The sequence below is a fragment of the Marmota monax genome, unplaced genomic scaffold (assembly GCF_021218885.2).
Source record: "Marmota monax isolate L192 unplaced genomic scaffold, Marmota_monax_Labrador192_F-V1.1 WCK01_AAM20220418_F8-fsc00168, whole genome shotgun sequence".
Classification (NCBI taxonomy): Eukaryota; Metazoa; Chordata; class Mammalia; order Rodentia; family Sciuridae; genus Marmota; species Marmota monax.
The window spans coordinates 2,615,585-2,638,262 of NW_026692492.1; the positions used below are offsets into that span (position 1 = coordinate 2,615,585).

At 39.7% G+C, this 22,678-nt stretch overlaps 2 protein-coding genes across 5 annotated transcripts in view; both read left to right on the forward strand.

Moving 5' to 3' along the window:
* LOC124092079 (zinc finger protein 709-like) overlaps positions 1-12,252 on the forward strand; it is a 147,569-nt gene extending 135,317 nt beyond the window's left edge. For 2 of the 4 annotated variants that reach the window (XM_058579042.1, XM_058579045.1), the window contains exons 2-4: positions 7,819-7,945; positions 8,115-8,175; positions 8,816-12,252. In XM_058579042.1, the coding sequence (XP_058435025.1) occupies positions 7,819-7,945; positions 8,115-8,175; positions 8,816-12,125 (3,498 nt within the window). In that variant the 3' untranslated portion in view covers positions 12,126-12,252. The remainder of the gene's footprint in view (positions 1-7,818; positions 7,946-8,114; positions 8,176-8,815) is intronic. The other 2 variants (XM_058579043.1, XM_058579044.1) reach the window with 1 other exon arrangement.
* LOC124092077 (zinc finger protein 709-like) overlaps positions 1-22,678 on the forward strand; it is an 84,358-nt gene that overhangs the window by 3,495 nt on the left and 58,185 nt on the right. The gene's annotated exons all lie outside the window — the stretch shown is intronic.

Genomic DNA, 22,678 nt, shown 5'->3' on the forward strand with positions numbered 1-22,678 from the left:
TGAACAGAACTTCAGGCCCTGAGTCAGTTCCTCCTAGAGGACACCTGAGGTGTGGGGTGCAGCCTCTCAGGGAAGCTGCTGGGGGCTCTGGGCTGAGGAATCTCCTGGAACAGGCCTCATCTAGACAGCTACTTCCTTGGGACCTTGTTTTTCCCAAGCTCTGTTCCCATTCCTTGGAGAAAGTTGGACAGTCAGCCTGTGGATGCTGGTGCTGAGGGGCCAGGTCACCAGTGATTCCTGCCCTTTCAGTCTCACAGTGTGAAGGAGCGAAACCTCTCCCAGAGCATAAGAAACACTCACCCCAGTGCAGAGCTGTGCAAACCTGAAAAGCCTCGTAGACTGGAGTCATGGTCTAGGTCACTGGGAGGGTAATCCCAGAGGCTTTCAGGAATCAAGACCAGGAGAGGTCATGTCCCAGATGTCAGGGATCTTCCCTGCCCCTTGAGCCTGACACATGTGTGCTCCCTCAGCACCAAAGCTTACTGTGTATCACTTTGAAATGATCTGCTCACATTTTGAGGCCCAGGTCTATTTTTTCAGAGCCAAATGGGATGGACTATTATCAAATAGGCAAGAAAGAAGTGGAATTTAAAAAGTCTAGTTACATTTCCATTGTGAAAACAATTACAGCCAGGTACAGTGGTGCACACCTGTGATCCTTGCTGTTCCAGGGCCTTAGGCAGTAGGATTGTAAACTTGAGTACAGCCTTAGCGACTTAGCCAGGCCTTATGTCTGGGGTTGTGACTCATCAGTAAAGTTCCTCTGGGTTTAATCTCTGATCCTAAACCAAAGAAAAAGAACAGAACAGAAAAACAAGCAAAAAAAAAAAAAACAAACAAACAACAACAACAACAACAAAAACACATCTAATTTATCTTTTGCTACCCCTGAGTATGCATAGAAAATTAGTGAGATTTGATCTTGTCTTTTCAATGATTTCCAATTGAAATCCATGTCCTAGATTCCAGAATGCCTCTTAAGATACAGAGATACTCTGTCTACCATTATTGCTGCAGGAAATGAATCCATTTCTACAAAAATTGTGGTGGATAAATTTATGAATTTGATTTTATGTAAATTAGTTACAGTCGTTGACAAGCTGATGAATTTGACAGGAATGACAGTTTGTTGTTACTGTTGTGGTCTGGATTTGGCAGGTTCATGTTAGCTGTGTGTTTTTTGGTATCAGGAATGGAACCCAGAGGTGCTTAGCCACTGAGCCACATCCCTGGCCCCTTTTAGATTCTTCCTTTTGAGTCAGGGTCTTGCTACATCACCTTGGGCCTCTGACCCCTGAACCATGGGGGTTACAGATGTGCACCATCACACCCATCTTCATTGGAAGTTTTAAGGACAATTTTGGCAATACCTAAAATACCGAACTGTGATCATTTAAAAATCACTGTATACTTTATCAGTGAAATAACAAATGACACCTGTTTTCTGAAAAGGAGAGATATATATGTCTAAGTAAGGGTGCTGATCTTCTCACAAGCACTCTCACCATGTCACCTGATTCCTCTTCCCTCCTAATTACCTCCTCCTAGGGCTACCCATTTGGGAGTTGGCCTTTTAGCTTATGAAACTTGGGAGTAACATAAATGCTCTCTCTACTCTCTCTGTCCTGTACAATATTTTCACTGGTCTTAGATACAGTGTAGTATTTTCATTTTAGATATAGTTTTTCGAAGTTCACCCCATAAAACACAATAATCCATGCCCTGAATTTCACATAATTTACTGAAATGCTCTTTGTTTTTTTAAAGAGTGTACATCATGGGCAAGTTCAGTCTCCTTTGTAAGAAAATGTGTTGTCTTTTCATTGATTTTTGTTGCCTTTTTTATCACTCATTACATATATTTTCAGGTTTTTTTTTTGTTGTTTGTTTGTTTTTTGTGTGTGTGTGTACATGGACTGTTGAGGATTGAACCAAAGGCTATCAGGTTCTTACTACTGAGCTACTCTCCACCCCAAAAAAAATTCGTATTGTAGACTGGGGTTTACTTATTTGCTGATGTATTGAGTGCTGGGATTGAAGCCAGGGACTTGCTCATGCTTATGTTGTCCTCAAAAAAATGAATTTCAATGTGTGAGCAGCATTTTGGAGGTGGGCAGGTGTTTCACTGGGTAACAAACCTAGAGGCACTTGACCACTGAGCACCTCCTCAGCCCTTCCTATTTATTATGTACCTATTTATTTTTGTTTTTATTTTGTATAGTTGCAGAGGGGCAGAATACCTTATTTTTGTTAATTTATCTGTGGTGCTAAGGATCATACCCAGTGCCTCATACATGCTAGCAAGTGCTCTGCCACTCAGCTACAATCCCAGTCCCCCCATTTATTGTTGATGAAGACCAAGTTTCACAAAATTTCTGGATGTCTTTCTAAATTGCAGAGAAAGCCTCCAACTTGCCAGTTCCATGCCTTGACCTCCCTAGTGGCTGAAATTACAGGTGCACACCATCACACCAGCAGTTGGAATACCTTTTAGATTTATCATCCAGGGGTTGGGATTGTGGCTTAGAGAAAAAGCGCTCACCTAGCATGCGTGAGGCCTTGAGTTTGATCCTCAGCACCACATAAATATTAAATAAAAAAATTGTATCCACCTAGTACTAAAGAATTAATATATATTAAAAAAAAATTATCATCCAGTTTCTTTCCAGATGGAAATAGTATTGAAAATCAGTTTCGTTGCTTTTGTCCATAGTTTTGAAATTTGTAACTATGACTTTTCTTCTTTACTTTATTTTTTGCATTATTATTTGGGAAAGGTATTCATTATGTAATATTGTTTCTTATGTTTATATTTGTTAAAGTTTATGGCATGGTAGTTCATTCATTTCCTTATTAAATCAATTTTGTTTTTCAGAGCAATGTTAGACTTATAGTTTGTTAGTCAATGTTTTCTAGAGGAAAAGCATCAACACGAAGTGTGATTATAAAAGGGGACTTATTAAATTGGCCTACTTGACCTGAAGCTGGATGTCTACAGTGACCGTCTGCAGCTGGAGAGCTTGAAAAGTAGTGGCTACAGAGTCCAAGAGGCTGAAGTCTCAGAACATGAGAGATCAGTGGTGCTGCCCTTTTCCAGACCAAAGGTTCTGGAAACTCCCTGGAGAATCACAGGCAGAGTCCACTTTGGGAGAGTGAAGAAGGCAGAGTCTGATATCCTCAGGCCATTGCAGCAGCCATTGGAGAAGAAAGGGGCTTTCTCTGCTGCTGCTTCCTTCTTCTTCCAACTTTTGTTCCACCTAAGACACCGTCCTATTGGATGGTGCTGCCTATACCTAAGGAGGTTCTCTAGTTTGGTTCTCTGTTCCACATGCCAATCATTTGTAGACACACCCTCACGGACACACCCAGAGGCCTCTTAATCACAGGTGTCTCTTAATCCAATGTGGTTGACAATTCAAATGAGCCATTACATATAGTATCAAACACCCTTCTCTACTCTGTTCTCAATATTTTGCATTGATGTTGGATGCTTGTTAGTTACTGAATCAATATCCTACATTTGATTAAGAGAGTGGATGAAGCAACATTTTATCATCAGCTAAAATCCATCCTTTACCTTAGGGTTCCTCCTCTGTGTGGTGTGATTTTGTGTGGCACATATTCTACATAATAATGTCATACAGAAGAGTTTCAGTGCATCTATAATGTTGTCTCTTCTGGAATGTTTTTGACTTGGAATCTTACTGCACTTGGCCTTTCAGACTGGCTTCTCTCACTTACCAGTCTGCCTTTAAGGGTGCTGTATCTTTGCAGGCTGCAGAGCTCACTTTCTGGGTGATGTTCTTTGCTGTGGTTAAAATGTACCTTGTCCATTCAGCATTGAAAGGTGCATCTTCCTTGCTTCTAGCTTTGGGCAGTTCTGGACATGGCTGCTGTAGTCACTGCTGAGAAGTTTTCTGTGCATAATTTTCACCTCATTTGCATAGACACCTGGGATTGTGGTGAATTAATTGTAGAGTGCACCATGTTTATTTTGTAAGAGTGTGACTGTCTTCCAGAGACAGTGTTCTTCTCTCCATTCACATGAGCCAGGGAAGGGTTCTTGCTGATTCATGTTTTCACTGTCTTTTGGAGCTTTTGGTGTTTGTCATTTCACCACTCCAGTTGAGTACCTGGTGGCACCTCATTGTTCGTTTTGAAGTTTCCTAATTATATACAGGTGAACATCTTCTCACACATGTGTTAACTGTGCCTATTTATTGAGTATCTTTCCAAATCTTTTTCCCACTTCCAACTTGGTTGCTTATTTTTTACTGAGTATTCTTCATGTATGTTGAATACCAACCCAGTGTCATTATGTGTTGTGACAACATTTTGTCCAGTTCTTCAGCATGTCTTCTCATTCTCTCAAGGGCATCTTTTGAAAAACACCAACTTCATTTTGATCAAGTTCTATTTACAAGTTTTTCACTCACAGTTCATGTGTTTGATGTTGCATATGAAGCTGTCATGCCAGCCCAGATTTCTCTGTATTTCTTTGTTATTTTAGTGAAGTTTGGAGTTTTGCATTAGGTACTACAATGTATAGGCAATTTTTTGGTGCTGACAAGTGAACCCTGGGCCTCCTAATTGCCAGGCAGGTGCTTTGCCAGAGCTGCAGCCCCAGCTGTGTGTCCTACTTTGAGACTGAGGCTCCACTGGGAGCTCTGTGACATTTGTGAAATGAGAATGTTTTCTCTCTCTACATGTTAATTCATGTCCAGTGCTTTGGCAACATTGTCCAAGAGACTATATTTTCCATTGATTTTCTTCTGCTCCTTTGTCAAAGATCAGTTGAATATTTTTATACTGTGCCAAATACCACTGTGTCTTGATGATTGTAGATTTTTATTAGCTGTTAACCTCAGGTAGTGTTCATCCTGTGAACTGAGTGTTCATTACTGTGTTGGTTGTTCTGGATCTTTTGTTACTGAAAACATAACTTAAAATATTTTTATTGGGATTATATTGAATCCATAAATAAAGTTGGTAAGAATTGATGGTAACTGAGGCTTCCCATCTGTGAACATAAAAGTATCTCCAAATATTTTCCATGTTTCTGATATTTTTATTAGAAGTTAGCAGTTTTTGTCATACAGATTTTTGTTAGATTTATATATGAGTATTTCTCTTTTATTGGTTCTGTATAAGTGGTGTGTATTTGTTTTTCTTTTCATTTTGGTGCTGCGTGTTGGACTTAGGGCTGCTCTACCATTGAGCTATATTCCCAAAACTTTTAATTTTTCATTGAGAAACAGAGTCTTGCAAAATTGCCCAGGCTGGACTCAAACCTGGGATCATCCTGCCCCGGCCCCCTGATTGGCAAGGACCACAGGCATGGCCTCCATGCCCAGCTTCCTGCTGTCAATAGTATAATAATTGTCCTATTTATTAACATGACAACACTGATGTCACATCATTGTTTTTCAAGATTCTTTAGTGGATTCCAGTAGCATAGAGGATCATGTTGTCTCTCTATGAAGACATTGTTTTATTGAGCTTGAGTGTTTTTTTCATTATTCTTGATTTTTTTAACTATTGATATAATCAATATTTATTATTTAGCTTTTTATTGTGATGGATAATGTCAATTGGTTTTTTAATTCTGAATAAGCCTTGCATGTGTGCTGTGTTCCTGGGCCCTGCAGAGGCTGATGTGAGTGCATCTGGGCCACTGGGCTTGACTTCCCACAGTAGTATGCTGGTCCCTGTTAAATTTTAACTGAGTTTTAAATTTGGCATCAGTCTTACAGAGCTGTAATAATTTCCTCTTGGCTGTGTTTATAATTCTTTTTATTTATTTTTGGATTCAATAAAGTATTGTATGATGAGGAATTTTGCATTCATGATCATGAAAGTCTTTCATAGTTTTCTATTTAATACTTTTCTTTATCTATTTAATTTTGATAATATGATAAAATATGCCATATAAAGAATTAGAAGGTGGGTTGGGGTTGTGGCTCAGTGGTCGAGAACTTGCCTAGCATGTGCAAGATCCTGGGTTCAGTCCTCAGCACCACATAAATAAATGGGATAAAGCTATTGTGTTCAACTGCAACTAAAAAAATAAATATAAACAGAAAGAATTAGGAAGTTTTAACTCAACTTCTGTTGTCTGGAAATAACAGTAGAAAATTGGTGGCAGGTCTTCAGTGTCTCATGGAAGCCTGTTTGAGATGTCAGAGCCTTGACTTTCTTTTTTTTTTTGAGGGGGTTGGGTTAATTATATATTTCTTAAATTTTTGAAATGTGTTTTAGACTTTCACAGTTAAATGTATAATAAATGATATTTTTCTGCACAATAGTGGGATGATGTACCCTTTGCCATTTAGATTTCAGTTGGCCTAGACCATCATTGTGATCTATCCCCAAGACACCTGATGTCACTCATAATTTTTCCATGCCATGAAGAACAGCCCACTAAAGGCTTTCTCTCAGGCTCCTATTAACCTCTGTTGATGCTGTCCTGCTTCAAATGTCATCTGTCTTATGTCCTTGAGCATGGATCTTTGTGAGTGGCAGGGTCGTGTTCTGGTAGGTGGTCCTTTGGGCTGTTCCACACTGTGCAGAAATCATAGCCTGCTTAGAGACCCACATGGAGTGGCCTGTTTCACACGCAGTCAGCGTGGGATAGTTCAGGATTCTGGGCTGCAAACCTGCTGCTTTAACACACCCTGGAAGTGCTTGTGCCTGAGGTTTCCTTTCACCAGCTCTGCTACAAGAATGAGGAATCTCTTTCATGACAGACCACCATTGTACATGTGGCCTGTCTTGATCAAAGTGTCCTTGGGCAGAATGGTGGTGTGTGTCTCATGACTGTAGATGATCTGAGTGAGACATCTGCTGTTCAGAGGAGTTTGAAAATCATTGGACATTCATGGTTGCCATGAGGTTTGGGAAAGGATTTTCTGCTGTCTGTTAAGAAAACTATTTTTCAAACCAATATAATTTTGTAAGGCTGTTGTTTGGACAAGGTGACATCTTGGGGTCATCGAGTTCTTTCTGAGACACTTGCCATCTTTTGACACACCCCATTCTGCTTTGACATTAACCACTAGAAATTATTATATTTTTGCGTTTATTAATCATTGTGCTTGATTACTAATTGGGTAAATTTGTTCTGGAGTAAAGCACCTGCAAACTTCTAGTTGTCCTCAGTGTAATCACCCAAGTTGAGCTCAGTCCCCAGTGAACACATTGTGACAACCGGTGTGGAAGATTGTCTAACTGTTGTCTATGAGGGAAACTCTTTAGTGACTCCATACTCTGAGGGTGTGGGTTGGGGCTGACTCTAGGCACTTCTTTAAGGATGGAACAATTGAGTTTCAAAAGGAAACAGGAGATCAGTAAATACCATGTTGTCTATATTAACTGTGTAGGCCCAGTGAGTCATGGTGGTTGGCAGGTTCTCTCAAATGCTGAGTTATGTGATCCCAGCAATTTCCTACTCAGTTAGCTTTCTTTTCTAAGGGGTAAGTAATAAGGAGAGTGCTAATATTAGCTCTCTACTGCACAGGATGTTGGTAAGAAGGTGATAGAGATGCAATCAACAAATAAGGGTGACCCGGGAGCCCCTCTTACTTCCTGTGAACTCACCAAAGAAAGGGTGTACAACACTCTACTATTTACTTTGTGTGGGGCCCAAATCTAGTGTTGGAGTGGCTGTGAAGAATTAAATGCACTGAAGATTTCAATGACCAAATTGTGGAATTAATCGAGAGGCCAGGGAATCACGTGAACATCATGCATGTTGAGTATAGATTTCTCATGCTGTGAAATCTCCCCTGGTCTCCACTACACATTTTTGGGATATTTTAGATCTCAGTGACCTTTGAGGATGTGGCTGTGAACTTCATGCAGGAGGAGTGGGATTTGCTGGATGCTTCCCAGAAGAACCTTTACAGAGATGTGATGCTGGAAGTCCTCAGAAACCTGGCATCTATAGGTAATAATTTGTGTATTTACTTATAGAATTTGTGTTTATTTTTTTTTAATTTATGTAGAACATGAAAAGACAATCAGTTGGTGAATTAATGTAGCATAAAATGCACCATGAATTTGGAAAAGCATTTCTAGCTCCTAGAAATTTATAATGTTTTTGTTTGGCATTTTAGGAAACAAATGTGATGAGAAGAACATTGAAAATCAGATTAAAAATTTTGGGAGCAATCTAAGGTAATTGTACTGACAAGAGGAATCCTTGAGGGAATCTGGGGATGTCATATAATTTTAAAAACCAATGCAAGAAATTTGCACAACTTTAAATGTATTTATTCTTATAAGATTTTTTTACCAGAAATATATACTTCACTGGGACTGAGATTGTGGCTCAGTGGTAGATAGCTTGCCTTGCATGCTTGAGGCACTGGGTTCTCTTCTCAGCACCACATTTAAATCAATAAAGTCTGTTGTCCACTGAAATAAATTATATATATAAAGACATAGATATATAGATATATAGATATTCAGTCTATTCAAAGTGCTTGACATGCAAAAACTATTATGAAATTGCATATGTGAGTATAATTATTTGGATAATGACCATAGGCAAGCTGTGTTGCAAAGCATTGTTTCCTCTCAATCTCTTTATTTTCTTGGCAATTTGAACAAGTTTGAAAATCCTAGGCTTTACCTCATGTTGGAAGTGACGTTAACCTAGGACCTTAAATAAATACAACATCATGAATTAATCAAGTATTAATAATGTGCTGGTCATGAGATCCCAATTCTTAAGCAAAGAAAAAATTTAATAGAGTAAATTCATGTGACTGCATTATGTGTGCCAAAGACTTCATATGCCCTTCATTCCTCATAGGCAGATCACATCTCACTGTGGACCCGAACGCTACAAGCATGAAGAATGTGACGAGAAGCCATGTGAATTGAAACAATACAGGAAATCTCTGGTTTCTCTCAAAAGTGTTCACACACAAATGTTAACACAAACTGGAGATGGACCCTGTGAAAGTATAGTATGTGGGAAAGTCATCAGTTGTTCCAATGACATTGAGAGGCATGAAGATTCTCATACTGGGTGGCAACCTGATGAATGTCAACAATGTGATGAAGCCTCATCTTCTCCCACAGATGTTCAAAGTCACACAAGAACACATAGGCGAGGTAAAGCTTTTCAATGTGAGGTATGTGGAAAAGCCTTTCATTCCCCCACTTTATTTAGAAAACATGAAAGAACTCATTCTGGAGAGAAATCCCATGAAGGTAAAGAAGGTGGTAAAACCATGGTTTCACCCACAAGTCTTCACAGTCACGTGATCACGCACAGTGGGAAAGTACTTTTTAAATGTAACGTATGTGGGAAAGACTTTGCTTACCGAAGTTTATTTAGAATACATCAGAGAAAACATACTAGAGAGAAACCCTATGAAAGTCAACAATGTGGAAAAGCCTACACTACTTTGTCTTACATTCAGATGCATGAACATATCCATAGTGGCAAGAAGACCAAAGAATGCCAACAATGTGGAAAAGTCTTCACTACTTCTTTATCCCTTGACAGACATGAACGAACGCATACTGGAGAGAAGCCCTATCAATGTCAACAATGTGGAAAAGCCTACACTACTTCATCTTACCTTCAGATACATGAACAAATCCATGCTGGAGAGAAGCCCAATGAATGCCAACAATGTGGAAAATTCTTCACTACTTCTTCTTCCCTTCACAGACATGAACGGACGCATACTGGAGAGAAGCCCTATGAATGTGAACAGTGTGGCAAAGCCTTCACTAACTCCTCTATACTTCACAGACATGAAAAAACTCATACTGGGGAGAAGCCCTATGAATGTCAACAATGTGGGAAAGCCTTCAGTACTTCTTCCTACCTTCAGATACATGAGCGCACTCATAGTGGGGAGAAGCCCTATGAATGTAAGCAGTGTGGCAAAGCCTTCACTAACTCCTCTATACTTCGCAGACATGAAAGAACACATATGAAAAAGAAACCCTATAAATGTCAACAATGTGGGAAAGCCTTCACTACTTTGTCTTACCTTCAGATACATGAACAAATCCATACTGGAGAGAATACCAATGAATGCCAACAATGTGGAAAAGTCTTCACTACTTCTTCTTCCCTTCACAGACATGAACGAACGCATATTGGAGAGAAGCCCTATCAATGTCAACAATGTGGAAAAGCCTACAGTACTTCATCTTACCTTCAGATACATGAACAAATCCATGCTGGAGAGAAGCCCAATGAATGCCAACAATGTGGAAAATTCTTCACTACTTCTTCTTCCCTTCACAGACATGAACGGATGCATACTGGAGAGAAGCCCTATGAATGCAAGCAGTGTGGCAAAGCTTTTACTCAATCGTCTAACCTTCACTCACATAAAAAAACTCATACGAAAAAGAAACCCTATGAATGTCAACAATGTGGGAAAGCCTTCAGTACTTCTTCCTACCTTCAGATACATGAGCGGACTCATACTGGGGAGAACCCCTATGAATGTCAACAATGTGGGAAAGCGTTCAGTACTTCTTCCTACCTTCAGATACATGAGCGGACTCATACTGGGGAGAAGCCCTATGAATGTAAGCTGTGTGGCAAAACCTTCACTCTGTCCAATCGCCTTCACTCACATGAAAAAACTCATACTGGGGAGAAGCCCTATGAATGTAAGCAGTGTGGCAAAGCCTTCACTCGGTCCAATCGCCTTCACTCACATGAAAAAACTCATACTGTGGAGAAGCCCTATGAATGTCAACAATGTGGGAAAGCCTTCAGTACTTCTCCCTACCTTCAGATACATGAGCGGACTCATAGTGGGGAGAAGCCCTATGAATGTAAGCAGTGTGGCAAAGCCTTCACTGAGTCCTCTAAACTTCACAGACATGAACGAGCGCATACTGGAGAGAAGCCCTATGAATGTAAGCAGTGTGGCAAAGCCTTCACTAAGTCCTTTAAACTTCACAGACATGAACGAACACATACTGGAGAGAAGCCCTATGAATGTAAGCAGTGTGGTAAAGCCTTCACTAACTCCTCTATACTTCACAGACATGAAAAAACTCATACTGGGGAGAAGCCCTATGAATGTCAACAATGTGGGAAAGCCTTCAGTACTTCTTCCTACCTTCAGATACATGAGCGGACTCATAGTGGGGAGAAGCCCTATGAATGTAAGCAGTGTGGCAAAGCCTTCACTGAATCCTCTAAGCTTCACAGACATGAAAGAACACATACTAGAGAGAAACCCTATGAATGTCAACAATGTGGGAAAGCCTGCCCTACTTTGTCTTACCTTCAGATACATGAACAAATCCATACTGGAGAGAAGCCCAATGAATGCCAACAATGTGGAAAAGTCTTCACTACTTCTTTTAACCTTCACAGACATGAACGGATGCATACTGGAGAGAAGCCCTATGAATGTAAGCAGTGTGGCAAAGCCTTCACTCAGTCCACTCACCTTCACTCACATGAAAAATCTCATACTGGGGAGAAGCCCTATGAATGTCAACAATGTGGGAAAGCCTTCAGTACTTCTTCCTACCTTCAGATACATGAGTGGACTCATAGTGGGGAGAAGCCTTATGAATGTAAGCAGTGTGGCAAAGCCTTCACTATGTCCTCTAAGCTTCACAGACATGAAAGAACACATACTAGAGAGAAACCCTATGAATGTCAACAATGTGGGAAAGCCTGCCCTACTTTGTCTTACCTTCAGAGACATGAACAAATACATACTGGACAGAATCCTAAGGAATGCAAACAATGTGGAAAAGTCTTCACTTATTCTTCTAACCTTCACAGACATGAACGGACGCATACTGGAGAGAAGCCCTATGAATGTAAGCAGTGCGGCAAAGCCTTCACTCGGTCCACTCACCTTCACTCACATGAAAAAACTCATACTGGGGAGAAGCCCTATGAATGTAAACAGTGTGGCAAAGCCTTCGTTCGATCCCATCATCTTCACAGACATGAAAAAACGCATACTGGAGAGAAGCCTTATGAATATCAACAATGTGGAGAACCCCTTGACACATCCAGTGAACCTCACGTACATGGAAGTATTCATGCAGAAGAGAAGCCTAATGAATACCAACAATGTGGAAAAGTCTTTTTCTTGTTTTTTCTTTCACAGACATGAAGGGACTCACACTCAAGAGAAACCCTATCAATGTAAGCAGTGTGGCAAAGCCTTCACTCAGTCCTCTCATGTTTGCTCACATGAACGGACTCATACTGGAGAGAAGCCCTGTGAAGGTCAACAATGGGGGAAAACCTTGGTTATATACCATCAGCTTCACTTACATGAACAAACTCATATTGCAAAGAAATTGTACTGATGAAAACAATTGGCAAAGTCTTCTGTTATTACTGTTCTTCTCATCAACATGTTGGAAGTTTACTGGAGAAAATTTCTTTAAATGTGAAATGTGGTGGATCAATATGTCTTGTCCCCTTCAAACACACTGCTCACTCTGCTGAATATTGTACTGAGGATTTGTCTGCAGATTTGGTCTGGTGGCCCTCTACCACTGAGACACATCCTCATTCTTTTTTATATTTTTAATTTTGAGACAGAGACTTGCTGAGTTCCTTAGGGTTGTTCTAAAATGCTGAGGCTGGCCCCAACTTGTGATCCTTCAGCCTAAGCCTCCCAAGTCTCTGGGATTAAATGCATACATCACCACATCTGGATGAATAACTGTTTAAATGTGAAAAAATATGGCAAATCATTCCATTTTCCCTGTTGTCTTCAAAGCCATTTCCCTCACTGGAAAATAAACACTCTGAATGGGGACGATTTGCTGTACTCTATCAGGTTCATGTTCTAGACCTATTTTTCTTCTCTTTTATGAAAATTCTCATGGAGAGAAGCCCTATGAATGGAAAAAATGTGGGAAATCTTTTAATTTTTGCAGTTTATTCTGAGTACTAGAAAGATTCTTTTGGAAAGATTCATGCCAAAATGAATAAACCCTATGCAAGTAAGAAATACAAAGGGTTCAGATGTTTTAGTTTTGTTCAGTTGTATTAAAAATATGTATATTGTAGAAAATCCTGTGGATAAGCCATGTTGGGCTGTACTTAATTTTTACAGTTTTATTCAAATACATAAAGGATTTACATCTTTACATCTGGGCTGGGGATGTGTCTCAAGCGGTAGCGTGCTCGCCTGGCAATCGTGCGGCCCGGGTTCGATCCTCAGCACCACATACAAAGATGTTGTGTCCGCCGAAAACTTAAAAGTAAATAAAGAAATAAATATGTTTAAAATTTTTTTAAAAATAGGATTTACATCTGGGAAAACCCGTCTGCTATTTATCTATTTATTTATTTATTTTGGATAAAGAAATTGCAGCAGAATGCATTACAATTCTTATTACACATATATACCACAATTACTCATATCTGTATATAAAGAATTTTGACACCCAATTCATGTCTTTATACGTGCACTTTGTATAATGATGTCCTTCACATTCCATCATCCTTGCTAATCCTCTGTCCCTTCCTTTTCGCTCCCAGTCCTCTGCTTTGTCTACCATTCATCTAATCCTTCCATGCTCCCCCCATGTACCCCCTATGAGTCAGCCTCCTTATATCAGAGAAAACATTCAGCATTTGTTTTTGGGGGATTGGCTAACTTCACTTAGCGTTATCTTCTCCAATGCCATCTATTTACCTGCAGATGCCATGATTTTATTTAATTTTTTATTGCTGGTTAAAGTTCCATTGCGTATATATGCCACATTTTTTAATCCATTCATCCACTGAAGGGTATCTAGGTTGACTCCACAGTTTAGCTCTTGTGAATTGTGCTGCTATAAACATTGATGTGGCTGTGTCCCTGTAGTATGGTGTTTTTTAAGTTCTTTGGGGAAGTCTGAGGAGAGGGATTGCTGGGTCAAATGGTGGTTTCATTCCCAGATTTCCAAGGAATCTCCACACCGCTTTCCAAATTGGCTGCACCAATTTGGAAGTCCCACCAGCAAGGTAAGAGGGTACCTTTTCCCCTGCATCCTCAACAACACTTATTGTTGTTTGTCTTCATAATAGCTGTCATTCTGACTGGAGTGAGGTGATAGATTAGAGAAGTTTTGATTTGCATTTCTCTAATTGCTAGAGAGGATAAGCATTTTTTCATATACATGTTGACTGATTTTATATTCTCTTCTCAGAAGTGTCTGTTCATGTCCTTGGCCCATTTGTTGATTGGGTTATTTGTTTTTTTGTTGCTTAGCTTTTTGAGTTCTTTATATACAATAGAGATTAGTGCTCTGTCTGAAGTGTGAGGGGTAAAAACTTGTTCCTTCAGTGTAGGCTTTCTGTTCACCTCACAGATTGTTTCTTTTGCTGAGAAGAAACTTTTTAGGTTGATTCCATCCCATTTATTGATTCTTGGTTTTAATTCTTGGGCTATAGGAAGTTGGGGCCTAATCCCACATGATGAATATTACAGACTACTTTTTCTTCTATTAGATGCAGAGTCTCTGGTTTAATACCTAGGTTTTTGGTCCATTTTGATTTGCACTTTGTGCATGGTGAGACCTAGGGATTTCATTTTATGTTGTTGCTTATGGATTTCCAGTTTTCCTAGCACAATTTGTTGAAGATGCTTTTTTCTCCAGTGCATGTTTTTGGCACCTTTGTCTAATATAAGATAATTGTAATTTTCTGGGTTAGTGTCTGTGTCCTCTATTCTGTTCCTTTGGTCTACCAGTCTTTTTTGATGCCAACACCATGCTGTTTTTGTTATTATTTCTCTGTAGTATAGTTTAAGATGTGGTATACAGATGCCACCTATATCAGTCTAAGGATTGTTTTAGCTATTCTTCATGTCTTATTTTTCCAGATGAATTTCATGATTGCTTTTTCTATTTGTATGAGGAATGCCTGGGGGATTTTGATGGGAATTGCATTATATCTGTATAATGCTTTTGGTAGTATGGTCATTTTGATCATATTATTTCTGCCTATCCAAAAGCAAGTTAGATGTTTTCATCTTCTGAGGTCTTCTTTGATTTCTCTCTTTATGGTTCTGTAGTTTTCATTGTATAGATCTTTTACTTCTTTCATTAAGTTGATTCTCAAGTATTTTTTTTTTTTTGAGGATATTGTGAATTGGGTAGTCTTTCTCATTTCCTTCTCTGAGTCTTTGCCACTGATATACAGAAATGCCTTTGATTTATGGGTGTTGATTTTATATTCTGCTACTTTGCTTAATTCAGTAAACAGTTCTAGAATTTTTCTGGTGGAGTTTTTTGGTTCTTCTAGATATAGAATCATATCATCTGCAAATAGTGCCAATTTAAGTTCTTCTTTTCCTATACATATCCCTTTGATTCCTTTCATTTGTCTAATTGCTCTGGCCAGCATTTCAAGAACTATGTTGAATAGAAGTGGTGAAAAGGGCAGCCCTGTCTTGTTGCAGTTTTTAGAGAAAATGCCGTCAATTTTTCTCTGTTTAGAATGATGTCCTGAGGCTTAGCATAGATAGCCTTTACAATGTTGAGATATGTTACTGATATCCCTAGTTGTTCTAGTGTCTTGAACATAAAGGGGTGCTGTATTTTGTCAGATGCTTTTTCTGCATCTATTGAGATGATCATATGATTCTTATCTTTGTGTCTATTGATGTAATAAATTACATTTATTGATTTGCATAAGTGGAACCAACCCTGCCTCTCTAGGATGAATCCCACTTAATCATATTGCACAATCTTAGTAAGCTCTGTTTTCTATTTTTATCACTTGGTATTGGTCTGTTTCAATTGTGTATGTCTTCCTGATTCAATCTGGGCAGATCGTATGACTTAAGAAATTTGTTGATAACTTCAATGTCTTCTATTCTCTGTTTTTCTGTCATATCTGTTGTAATATTATCATTTTCATCATGTATATGGGTAATTTGAGTTCTCTCTCTCATTCTCTTTTTTAGCATGGCTAAGAGTCTGTCAATTTTATTTATTTTTTCAAAGAACCAACTTTTTTTCTCCATATTTTCAACTGTTTCTTTGGTTTCAATTTTATTGATTTCACCTCTAATTTTAATTATTTTTTGCCTTCTACTGCTTTTGCTGCTGGTTTGTTCCTCTTTTTTTAGGGCTTTGAGTGGTAGTGTGAGGTCATTTATTTGTTAATTTTTTTTTCTTTGAAGGAATGAACTCTATGCAATGAATTTTCCTCTTAGTACTGCTTTCATAGTGTCTCAGATTTCCATCGGTTGTTTCTATGTTCTTATTTACCCCTAAGAAATTGTTAATCTCCTCCTTGATTCCTTCTGCAATGCATTGTTCATTCTGTAGCCTAATGTTTAGTCTCGAGGTGATGGAGAAATTTTTACTTTTTATTTTCTTTTTGTTTCCCAATTCTATTTAATTATGATCTGATGAAATGTATGGTAGTGTCTCTAGTTTTTTTATATTTGCTAAGAGTTGCTTTGTGGCATAGTATATGGTCTATTTTAGAGAAGGATCCATGTGCTACTGAGAAGAAAGTGTTTCTGTTTGATGCAGGCTGAAATATTCTATGTGTCAGTTAAGTCTAAATTATTGATTATGTTATTGAGTTTTATAGTGTTTTCATTCAACTTTTTGGAAGATCTGTGCAGTGGTGAGAGAGGTGTGTTAAAGTCACCCAAGATTATTGTGTTGTGGTCAGTTTGACTCTTGAACTTGAGAAGAGTTTGTTTGAACATAGCTCCACCATTGTTTGGGGCATATATATATTTATGGTTGTTACATCTTCTTGGTGTATGGTTCCCTTGAGCAATATATAATGTCCATCTTTATCCCTTTTCATTCCCTTTGGCTTCAAGTCTCCTTTATTTGATATGAATATGGAAAACCCTGCTTACTTGTGCAGTCCATGTGAGTGGTATGGTTTTTCCCAACCTTTCACCTTCAGTCAGTGTATGCCTTTTTCTATCAGATGAGCCTCCTTGAGGCAGCATCTTGTTGGGTCTTTTTTTTGTTTTGTTTTGTTTTTAATCCAGTCTGCTAGCTTATGTCTTGTGATTGGTGAGTTTATTCCATTAACTTTCAGTGTTATTATTGAGAAATGGTTTGTATTTCCAGCCATATTTGTTTATTTTTGTTATTTAAATTGACTTGATTTTCTTCTTTCATTAGTTTTTCCTTTGGGGTACTACCTTCCTCTTTTGATTTTCATTGCTGTTTTTCTTTTCCTCTTCATGGAATATTTTTCCAAGGATGTTTTGTAGTGCTGGTTTTCTAGCTATAAATTCTTTTTTACTTTTGTTTATCATGGAAGGATTTTATTTCATCTTGAAATCTAAAGCTTACTTTTGCTGCATTCAAGATTCTTGGTTGGCACTCATTTTTTTTCAGGTTGATATATGTTGTTCCAGGATCTTCTAGCTTTTAGGGTCTATGATGAAAAAAACTGCCATTATCCCAACTGATTTTCCCCTATATATAATCTGATTCCTTTCTCTCATGGTTTGTAAAATTCTCTCCATATATTGTATGGTGAGCATTTTTATTATTATGTGCCTTGGTATGGATCTGTTTTGATTTTGTACATTTGGCATCCTGTAGCCTCTTCAATTTGGATTTCCAATTCATTTTTCGTGTTTTGAAAGTTTTCTGATATTATTTCTGTGAATAGATCCTTGATTCCTTTGGTTTGGTCCTCTATGCTTCCCTCTATCCCAATAACTCCCAAATTTGGCTTTTTATGCTATCCCTTATTTCTTGAATGTTCTGCTCCTGGTTCCTTACCATTTTCACTCTATGGTCTATGTTCCTTTCAAGATTATATATTTTATCTTCATTGTCTGATGTCCTATCTTCCCTGTGGTCTTCTCTGTTCGTGATGCTTTCATTTGAGCTTTGAGTTTAGTTCGTTATTTCTTTCTTTTTTTTTTTTTTTAAGAGAGAGAGAGAGAGAGAATTTTAATATTTATTGTTCGGTTTTTCGGCAGACACAACATCTTTGAATGTGGTGCTGAGGATCGAACCTGGGCCGCACGCATGCCATGTGAGCCCGCTACCGCTTGAGCCATATCCCCAGCCCCTATTATTTCTTTCATTTCAAGGATTTCTGTTTGTTTGTTTGTTTGTTTTAGAACCTCTGTCTCCCTGTTGAGGTGATCTTTTACTTCTTTTATTTGTTTATGTAGCTCATTGTCGAAGTGATCTTTTACTGCTTGTCTTTGCTCTGTTATACCTTCTTGGCGTTTACAGGACATTTTAACCATGTATATCCTGAAATCTTTCTGTGTCCATTTTTCTGCTGTAGCTGCCAATGATTCTAATGATGTGTTCTCTTGATTTGTTTGGGCACTTTCTTCCCTTGTCTTTTCATGTTACTTGTGTGTCTTCCTTTCCAGCTCTGTGGTTCTGAGGTGTTATGGTTTTTACCCTATTGATTTGTAGTGCTCTTGTAGGTTTGCAAGATCCCTCCTTTGTGGGGAAGGACAATGTTAACAGATCCCAATATCAACAATACATCACGTATAAACTATTTGTTGTTATGAAGACATTTACAGTTTAGTCTCAATGTCCAGAAATGTTGGATTCAATTATTATTTAAGCTATAATCAGTAGTTTTGTAAAAAGGTTTACAGTCTGGTGGTGGACAATGAACTGGGGATCTGGCAGGATGATATGTGGCTCAGAGGGAGTTCCCATCTGCCAGCCATCCACATCAAATATGGGGAGAAAGGTGATCCAAGATGGAGCCGGTCTGCTTCCATTGATGTGGGGGGAGCTGGGTGATGGCCTTGTGCTGTGGGTAGGTAGCAGCTGAGTTGCCTGTGTGGGAATGGGGTGCAGCCTGGAGTTCTGCAGAGGGGCTGAGAGGTGTTTCTGCTGAGCCACTCAAGAGCTGCTTGGGGCTAGAGCTGTGGGCTTTGGGCCTGGAGTCCAGAGTCTTACTCGAACCCTGAGGCTCTGAATTCTGCAGTGGGCTTACAGCTTGGTGATTTCTGTGAAAATCCACTCTAGAGTGTATTTTCATGCTCTCTGAAATCCTGTATTCTGATGAGGTGAGACCTAGGCCACGGAACAACACACGATGCTGCCTGTCTCTGGCCCACCATCTTGAATGTCCCCCCTTCTGGTCTTGACATGATATGGTACCCTTTCAACTGTCAAGGTCTCTTTAAACAGCAGGGAAGAACTCAAACTGGAGAAAAGCCTTGTATGTAGAAATGTGATAAGACATTCCTTGTTTCAGATCTAGTTAGACTTATTCAGATTTGAGGGAATATTTTGTATTATTTATTATTATTATTATTTTCAACCCAGAGGTGCTGAACCACTGACACTCATCCCAGTCTTTTTTAATTTTTTTTTTCCAATTTTGAGACATGGTCTCACTTGGTTGCTTAGGTCCTAAGTGGCTGAGGCTGGCTTTGAACTTGTGATCCTGCTGCCTCAGCCTGATGTAGTCTTCACTGCCTTCAGCAACCATGCTCTTTTGAGAAAACAAGTGTGGGAGTGTGAAAAGTGTATGTGCCTTCATTCTGGCAATTCACAGGTGATAAAAATGCACCCTAGAGTGGATGTAAGGATGGCATCAGTGTGAAGATGTGAAAGCAAGGTTAAATCTCTGTTATTGTTAGATTCATCTCTTTTGTATTTTAAGTTCTTTGCATCTTTTGATATTATGACATAATCTTATATATACTGTGCATTTTTGTGTGTGCAAAAATGTTAGTTGCATTAACTTTTAGTCGCAGCATTGAAATACTTTTTTAGAGATTTTATCTCTCTCCTTCCATTAAGTACATTTTCTCTTATAGTGTCTATTTTTTTCAGTAAAGGCTTTATCAGATTAAAACTCGGGTCTCATTATTTGAAAACTTTTTCTATATGGAATTCTGATATTTTCTGTGTCCTCAAATATTGTATGACTTTTACATATGTTGTGATAAAATAAAAATTGTGAGAGGTTTTAGATAAATAATTACCAGGGTCAGAGAATGGAGAAGAGAAAAGGAACATTACCATCATTATATCTGGAGTCTTTAAGCACTGAGCCCCATCCCTAGTCCTTTTTAATTTTTTGTTTGTTTGTTTCATAGAGGATCTTGCTAAGTTCTTCTTAAGGGCCTCCATTTCTTGCTGAGGCTGGGTTGAAGCTTGTGATCCTCCTGCTATGGCTTCTGGGATCACAGACATATGCTACCGTGCTCAGCTCCTGGGTGTTTCCTGAATCCCTGATGTAAATCAAAATGTGCCTTGTTTGTGTCCAGTTTCCAGGTGTCACCAATTCAGATGCAAGAATTGCTTCTTCATGTCTTTCTGTGTGTTAATATCCTTCAATCTCTAAGATTCTAAAATGATGCTGATCATCATAAGAACATTAACTCACACCTTCCAAATTATTATTAGTTCAGTTGAACTAAACTGGAGTTGACTTGGAAAAATGTATATTAGATAATTTATGTTGAAAACAGGGGTGGAAGAACTATTTAAATATTTAAGGAAACCAATTATTCATTTCTATGAAGAGTTCATAATATAATGAACTTTAGTTACTATTCCCTTTCATGCACCAGGCACCAGAAAAGCACTTTAGCAGGGTCACAGAGGCTATCAGAAATGCCCTGGTGCTCATGTGAGGGTTTTCGAGAGCAGCAAGTCACATTAAAAAACACCTGGGAGGGGTGGGTTGTGCCACCCGCACATGCACACTCACACCCACGTGCACACACATGTACAGGATCAAGTCACCCTTTTCTCTACATACCCTCCCTAGTGCAGTGCTTTCATCCTCACTGTGTCATGCAACTATTGATTTCTTTGACTTTTCTCACAATGTTGCTGCCCACTATTCCTTCTCAAAAATCAATTGTTATTTCCGGACTTCCCAATTTAGTGTTGTGTCATTCAGGAGTTTCAGACACATTGCGTGTGTTAGTTAAGGCCTCTCCACTCCAGCCTTGTGTACAGATTAGTGAAATATCTCTTCCTTCCTCCTTTTCTCCCTTTGTTATTTCAGACATTACCCAGGAGGGCTCCACCACTGAGCTTCACCCTAACCCTGTTAATTGTTATTTTTTCAGAGAGTGAGGCTGGCCTTGAACTTGTAGTCACCCTGCCTCAGCCTCCTACAGCTGGGACCATAGGCATGTACCCTTGTGTGCCCTGCAGCTGATCTCTTCCTTTTCCTTGATGCCTTCATGGCCTGCTGATGACTCTGGGACCACCACTGTGTCACGCATTCTTTTCTAAGTCTCATTTGTTGTGTTGTACATAGGCAAGTTAAAGAGCATTATAAAATCTTATAGTTTGTATGTATTGTTTGGAGAGGCACCTACTCAAAATATACTTTGCCCTATTATTAATGGAGTTTATTTCTTTTAGTTCACAGTGATGCTCTCAGCGTTTTAGCTGGATCCTCCCAGCTGTCTCAGGGCTCTTGGTGTGAACCACTGTGTCTTCCTGGGTGGCGTCAAAGCTGAGTTCAGCATGGCTGGGTATTTCCCTCCCATAGGCTCGAAAGGAAGCATGTTGACTTTTTCTGCCCTTAGTTAGGAGACAGATAAATGAATGGTGGGAACACAAGGTAAGAGAGTAACTATAAATGTGGCCCAGTGGGCAGACCCCACATGCTTCATTTGCCAAAAAGCAATGTCTCTGCAGCCCTGCCTGGAGGAAGTGGACAGGATATGTCCCATTCTCCAGCAAACCACCTGTTGTCTGCATGGAAATGCAGGTCGGAATTAGTATGGGTGAGAGGAACCCAAGAGAGTATGAAGGGCCTGACTTTTGTGACCCTTTTGCCAGAGCAGATTCTGAAACATAAGGATGATTCCTCCTAACCATAAAACTTGTAGCAATGTATAGTTAAGAATGCAATTAGCACTGCTCAGCATGGGGCCCTGATGGCTTGGAAATGACCAGGCCACCAGACAGGCCCGAGCCATGGTCTCCAGAAACCCACTCCAAGAAGCCAGAGAGCCTTTGGAAGGTCTGTGGAAGATAAGAGATGAAAGTTGATGGAGAGGAATTCAGCCTGCCACCAACACAGCACCCTTCCAGTTGATACCCCAGTCATTGGGTGCCCTGAAGGAGGTAAAGTAGGCAGGGGATGGGCCCCGGGGGCCATCTGCAGAACAAGTGCTCAAATCATTCACTCTTGAACTTAATGCCCTGCAGACTGCAGAGACCAGCCAGAGCGGCTCCTGAGCCCACAACATTTTTGAAGTGGAAGGCCTTCTTCTATGACAAATGTGAATAGAAGGGGATCCTCACCCCACCACAAATGTTGACCCCCCAGCTGAGTGCTTGTGGGAAGAGGGGATCTACTCTTCTCATGGTGCAAGCCACAGGCCCACCAGGTTATGTCAATCTGGTGCACTCTCTGCTTTAAGAATGTGCTAGAAGGAACCAGCTGGGGGAGGTACAGTGGATACACAGGGCCTAAGGCAAAAATCCACTGAGGACTTGCCACAGTTTATGGACAGAGTGAACAAGGCTTGAAAGGAAAAGTGTCTCATGAAGAAGCCAGGGAAGCCCCACCCAGCCAAGGAGGTGATCAGGGAGGGACTAAACAAGGGACAGAGAGCAGCAGGCGCCAGCACAATGCAGCCCAGTGGATGACTGGATTTGGCCACCCAGGATACAGGGACAGAAGGGGCTCAAGCCTCTCTGCTGGGGGTGTGGAGGGACAGGACAGTTCTGGCGAGAATGCCCAGAGCCTCTGCAAATTATTTCCTGA